This window comes from Ipomoea triloba, chromosome 8 (assembly GCF_003576645.1).
Source record: "Ipomoea triloba cultivar NCNSP0323 chromosome 8, ASM357664v1".
NCBI classification, from domain to species: domain Eukaryota; kingdom Viridiplantae; phylum Streptophyta; class Magnoliopsida; order Solanales; family Convolvulaceae; genus Ipomoea; species Ipomoea triloba.
The window spans coordinates 18,626,954-18,633,571 of NC_044923.1; the positions used below are offsets into that span (position 1 = coordinate 18,626,954).

Below are 6,618 nucleotides of genomic sequence, written 5' to 3' on the forward strand. Positions count from 1 at the left end.
TTAAAATTGATAAAACAAATTAAATTTTAACTAATAATTTTTTTTTGAGAAAACTAATAAATTATTTTTCAAGCACCAAATAACTTACAAATTAAAAATGCATTTTTAAAAAATTAATATGGAAATTAAAAGAGTTATTTTCTCAAAGGTTGCAAAGTTGATAAATAGTATGTAAAAAGGTGTGTTGCAATGATTAGAAATAGTTGATGCGCGGGCCAAGGTGGGTGTAGGTGCAACAGTGTAAGCCGTAATGTGTTTGTGTTTTAGTTGTAGCAAATAGCAATGTGTCTGATTAGAAATTCCGATGTGCCTGCAGCGAATGCGAATCAGCGGCTGGCGGCAGCAACCAAAAATTGGTGACGTGGTGGCAGGTGTTGCGGTGCCACAGGTTTTCATTTTAAATTAAAAAAAGCCATTTATTTAATTATTTATGCCTTTCTTTTTCAGTCTCTCTTTCTTTATTCCTAGTATATAAGCACTTGTAGCGCTTGTATGATGTGTCTTCTCCACCTTGATTCCTTTCTTTAAAAAAAAATAATAATAAAAAGAAATATACTGTTCTTGAATGATGTGAAGTTGGGAAAATTAGGAGGTGTTTGTTTTTTGGTTTGTAGTGAATACTTGTGCTGTGTTTACAGTAGCGTTTCTAGATTTGACGATCGCGAGAAGGAAAGGAAGTCATTCTGGTTTCTGCATGTTGGTGCAAGTAATATACTATCGCTCCGCTTGACCAGTGGTGACCAAGTCGGAGTTTTTCAACTCAACAGTCAGCAACCCCCTCGGCTCTCTCTCTCGTGATTCTTGAATCCCTCCATCCCAAACCCAAGGCAAGTACTCCATTCAATTCGTATTTGATGTTGGTAACACTATCTCTTTGATTCCATCCTAATTGCTTTTTTCCTGATTTGAGCTCTCTCATAGTAACCACCTTTCGGTTTCAATGATTAATGTTTCATCCTTTATATATATATTCTTCCCAATAGCTGCCGGTCCGGCTCTAATTTATTTGCTCCCTTAGCATCTCATGGTACCAGAACGGGTCTCATATAATATCACCTCACTAAATTTTTGCTGATTTTTTCTTTGTTTGTTTTGATCAGTGTTGAATAAATATGAGTGGAGCTGTGGCTGTTGCAATTGCTGCGGCTATTGGCAACTTATTGCAAGGATGGGACAACGCCACCATAGCTGGTTTTTCCATATTCATTCACTTTAATTAATTATGTTCTCATCATCCCCCTTCCCAAAATCCTTTTTTTTTTTTTTGGGTTCTAATCTTGTATCCTATACACCTGTGCTTCTTTCTACTTTAATTAACCTCCAAACAGTCCATCTACACAAATTCTAAGCATTGAATTACAGGTGCTATACTGTACATAAAGAAGGAATTCAAGTTGGAAGATGAACCTACTATAGAGGGTCTTATTGTGGCCATGTCTCTTGTTGGAGCGGTCTTGATTACAACATGCTCTGGTGCAATTTCTGACTGGCTTGGACGTCGTCCCTTGCTTATAGTTTCATCTGTTTTCTATTTTATCAGTGGTCTTGTGATGCTGTGGTGTCCTAATGTTTATGTACTCCTCTTGGCAAGGCTTTTGGATGGGTTTGGAATTGGTTTGGCAGTTACTCTTGTTCCAATTTATATATCAGAGACAGCACCTCCTGAGATCAGGGGTTTATTGAACACTTTGCCTCAGTTCACTGGTTCTATTGGAATGTTCTCTTCATACTGCATGGTTTTTGGGATGTCATTGACAAGTTCCCCAAGTTGGAGGCTGATGCTTGGTGTCATTTTCATCCCTTCTGTTGTTTACTTTGCATTGACTATTTTTTACTTGCCCGAGTCCCCAAGATGGCTTGTCAGTAAAGGGCGCATGCTTGAGGCGAAGAAGGTTTTGCAGAGACTTCGTGGCAGAGAAGATGTGTCTGGTGAGATCTTTGTTGCATTTCATACATGTTATTTTTTTAATGTACCAGAGTTGCCACATTGCAATTAGAGTAGTGTATGGTAAATTTACTAACGATGAGTCGATGATGTACTCAGTGACTCAGTTTCCATGATTAAGTAATCTCTACAAGATGCCCGTGTGTCCAGGCCCATGTTTATGATTTTAATATTCCTTATTTGGACAGGGGAGATGGCTTTGCTAGTTGAAGGTCTTGGAATTGGGGGAGAAACTTCTGTAGAAGAATATGCAATAGGACCTGCCCAAGAACTTACTGAGGATCAGGAACCTGGCATCCATAAAGAGCTAATAAGATTATATGGACCTGAAGAAGGGATCTCTTTGGTTGCTCGACCTGTCACAGGACAGAGTTTTCTCAGTCTTGCATCTCGCCCAGGGAGCATAGTGGCCAAGAATGTCCCCCTTATGGACCCTGTTGTCACTCTTTTTGGCAGTGTCCATGAGAAGATTCCAGATACGGGAAGCAAGGGAAGCATGCTTTTTCCTCATCTTGGCAGCATGTTCAGTGTAGCTGAAAATCAGCCCAAAAATGATGAATGGGATGAAGAAAGCCTGGCCAGAGAGGGTGAGGACTGTACATCTGAAACTGCTGCAGCTGAATCAGATGACAATCTGCAAAGTCCACTTATATCACGACAAACAACCAGCATGGATAAGGACATGGTTCCGCCTCCATTCCAGGGAAGTATTTTTAGCATGAGACAGGGTAGTCTTACACAAGGTGCTAATAGCGAGCTAGTAGGTAGTGCAGGCATTGGTGGTGGATGGCAACTTGCTTGGAAATGGATAGAGAGAGAAGATCCAGAGGGAAATAAAGAAGCAGGCTTTAAAAGAATATATTTGCATGAAGGTGGCATTGCTGGAAAGTGGAGGGGATCCCTAGTTTCTGTTGCTGGGGATGATATGCCTGCTGCTGGTGAATATTTTCATGCCACAGCTTTAGTGAGTCAACCAGCTTTATATTCGAAGGAGCTCATAGATGAGCACCCTATTGGACCAGCTATGATTCATCCAGCTGAAGCAACTACAAAGGGGCCTAGCTGGAGTGATTTATTTGAACCAGGAGTCAAGCATGCATTGATTGTAGGGGTGGGGATTCAGATACTTCAGCAGGTAATCCTTGAAAAATTTTAGAACTTCTGTTATTTGATCTATGTTCTTCATCATTTAAATGCCCATCATTTTCAGTCTTCCGGGCTGGTACTGATCAGTAATGAAGCCATAAAAACAATTATAATATGCTTTAAATCACTTTGTACACCTTCAATGGTTAGAGTTCAGGCAGTAATAAAGTCATAAAATCTCTTCTCGGCTTTCATCAAGTTTCTACCCAAAAAAAATATGACAGCATTTGTAGAAATGAGTTCAGCAAATGTTAAATATTGAGGAAGAAGCTTTCTACTTATTATGTCTCTATTTATTCATTGGCTGGGAACATGTATATATACATATTTACAAGGCATCACATCCACACACATGAATTGAAGGGATATGAATGAGGTAACAAGCCCAACCTCCCTCGACTCTATCTAACAACAACTACAATTCCTTAATTAACTAAATTTATTTGAGAAAGATACATTTTTTAGGCTCAAAGACCTCCATATTTCACAATGATAATCAGAAGAATGACAGACAGAACCATATCAATCAGTTAATGCAAGTTTGATTGTATTTATTGCACTTTAGCCTCTTTTGCCTTGAAATGAACAAAACTGTTTTAATAGATATGTTTTATTACTTGAACTAGCCAATTAGGATCATACTATGAGAATAGATATTATTTTATCTGCTACCCAAATTAATGAAGGTTTAGCCCCCCTCTCCTTTGTATTTAATATTTTGAGTCTTTGTTGTATAAACATAACCAAATAACCAATCAAGGCCTTGGCTGTTAAAGGGAAAAAATGAATTATAATTTTGGTACTCTGGATTACATTCAAAGTGTTTACTCTTGAATTTTCCATGTCTATTTAGAAAACTAATGATTGAATGATGTGTTCTAACTCTACTAAAAGTTTAAGCTATTATTGAGAAAATGCATAATTTTAAATTGCCACCTCATATATTGCCAAATTTATTTTTTGATGGGGTATTCAAATGAAAATATTTTGATGATGGATTCAAATCCAGGACCTTTTATTGTTTATATTTATCTCAACACTAACCATTTTTCCCGATTAGATGCACATACCACTTCCATAACTTTGGGATGGTAGGGAGCCAGCTTACCAAATTTGTTACTCTCGTTTTCACTTTGGGTTTGGAACACTTCTAAGCTTTTTGTTTGGCAGTTTTCTGGAATAAATGGAGTTATGTATTACACTCCTCAAATACTTGAGCATGCGGGTGTTGAAGTTCTTTTATCAAATATGGGCATCAGTTCAGCATCTGCATCTCTTCTAATTAGTGCTATCATAAACTTGTTGATGCTGCCTTGCATAGCAGTTGCCATGAGGCTTATGGATCTTTCTGGCAGAAGGTGATTTGTTTTCCTCTTCATTTATTTTCTTGCATATGGCGGTTCATAATTTGTAGTTGAGTTCCTGTTCCATTAACCACAAAATACTCGCAATTAATTTCTTCAAGAGAGTTCCCTCTTAGCAGAGGACCATGTTTGTTTCCACATGGTGTGTGTTATTTAAATTCAATAACCAACTTTTTTGGGAAGCACTTAGAGAGTTAGAGTTATTGGCTCGCATGTCGACCTTGCATTAGTATACAGTTTCAAGTTGGATATCCAAACTAAAAAAATAGGAAGTTTAGCAAGGATATGATGAGTGTGACTGTGTGAGTTTATTTGAAGTAAAATGTCGTTGAAATGGTCTTGATTTCTGGGGAACACAAGAAAGCAGTGTATTAGAAGTGAGTTGATTTGAATCAAGTTACTAGTGGAACACTAACACCTATACTGAGAACAATATGGATATTTTCAACAAAGAAGTAGAGATGCAAGGACTTGGTCAATGTAGAAGCATAGAGTGACCTGTTAGAAATAGTGATGGAAAAAGTAGGCTGGATTTCACCAGAGTCAACGTTGTTAAGAAAGATTCATGCTTGAACGGCAGTAGAGTCCATGCCGGTAACCAAAACTTGATGATTAGCATTACATCTTATTAGCTGAATTGATGAGTATTTATTGCATATATGTTGTTTGTACATTCCTTCACACACACTTGACTTTTTGCAGGAGTTTGGTGCTAGGCACAATTCCTATCTTAATCACCACTCTTGTAATCCTAGTTATTGGAAATGTGGTGCATATGGGATCTGTTGCGAAGGCAGCCATCTCAACAGTTTGTGTTGTTCTTTACTTGTGCTCGTTTGTGATGGGGTTTGGTCCTGTGCCAAATATCCTATGCTCTGAGATATTTCCCACTAGGGTTCGTGGTACCTGCATTGCCATATGTGCGCTCACATTTTGGATCGCTGATATTATTATTACCTATTCATTGCCTGTCATGCTCTCCTCCATCGGGCTTGCTGGTGTTTTTGGTATATATGCTGTTGCGTGTGTCATATCATGGGCTTTTACTTTCTTGAAGGTGCCTGAAACCAAGAGGATGCCTCTCGAGGTGATCACTGAGTTCTTCGCCCTTGGTGCAAAGCAGGCTGCTCATCCTTCTGCAGACTAGCTTTAATTTGTTTGGTAGTAGTGTACCAATCACTTAATTTCGTCTTTTGTTTTGTTTGTTGTCTTTATTTTTAGGGTGAGTTGTAATTTACTCTTTATAAAATGCCCTACAGGCTACATGTTGCCTTTTATTTTCTCAATCCTCAATAGTTTGGGTTTTTTCCCAGTTTTGATATATATAGTGATGAGATTTTGTGTGGGAATTTGCTCATACATGCGGTTTAATAAGTCGTTGATCAAATTTAGATCAACGAATCAAATCAATGATTTATATAAAAAAAATATATAAAAAACACGCGTTTGGAAGGAAGAAGAGGGAGTTGACAATGGGACACCTTAAATGTTACAAATATGCACACCTTATGTATAAAAATGGTGCACCTTAAACGTAGAATGTATGCACTTTAAGTTTATAATTGACATACTTTTAATGTTAAAATGACGTACTTTAAGTGTTGAAAATGACGCACCTTAAGCTATGGAAAGACGCACTTAAAGGTTTAGAACGACGCATCTTAAGTTCTCAAACTGAATAAGTGACGCACCTTAAGCATATAAATCACGCACTTTAAGCATAGAAACCACACACCTTAAGAAGGAACACGACGCACCTTAATTCATATTCCTTTTGGGCTTGTTACCTCATTCATATCCCTTGAAACCACGCACTTTAAGCATAGAGATTACACACCTTAAGAAGGAATACGACGCACCTTAAGCACAAAACCTACACACTTTAAGTGGCGCACCTTAAGCACATAACCAATGCACCTTAAGTTTGACCAATATAGAAAATGATTAAATTGTCACTTTTTTTAATCATTATTAATTCTGGACATTGATTTAGGCAAGATCAATAGCTCTCATCTCACCTCACATTCGCACCTAGGCGCACCATCCGCATTTGAACGTAATATATATATATATATATATATATATATATATATATATATATATATATATATATATATATATATATATATATATATATATATATATATATATATATATATATAT

The 6,618-nt window shown here is 37.3% G+C and overlaps 1 protein-coding gene across 2 annotated transcripts; it reads left to right on the top strand.

The window, feature by feature from the left end:
- Window positions 1-554: 554 nt before the first annotated feature.
- Window positions 555-5,776, top strand: LOC116027761 (monosaccharide-sensing protein 2-like). Of its 2 annotated transcripts, XM_031269504.1 has the most exons (6): window positions 555-827; window positions 1,101-1,191; window positions 1,363-1,929; window positions 2,134-3,080; window positions 4,262-4,449; window positions 5,158-5,776. In XM_031269504.1, the coding sequence occupies exons 2-6, from the start codon at window positions 1,113-1,115 to the stop codon at window positions 5,600-5,602; spliced, it is 2,226 nt and encodes a 741-aa protein (XP_031125364.1). In that variant the 5' UTR covers window positions 555-827; window positions 1,101-1,112; the 3' UTR covers window positions 5,603-5,776. The 2 variants fall into 2 exon arrangements, with proteins under 2 accessions (XP_031125364.1, XP_031125365.1); XM_031269505.1 differs by lacking the exon at window positions 555-827 and having other exon boundaries at window positions 1,101-1,162.
- The last annotated feature ends 842 nt before the right edge of the window (window positions 5,777-6,618 follow it).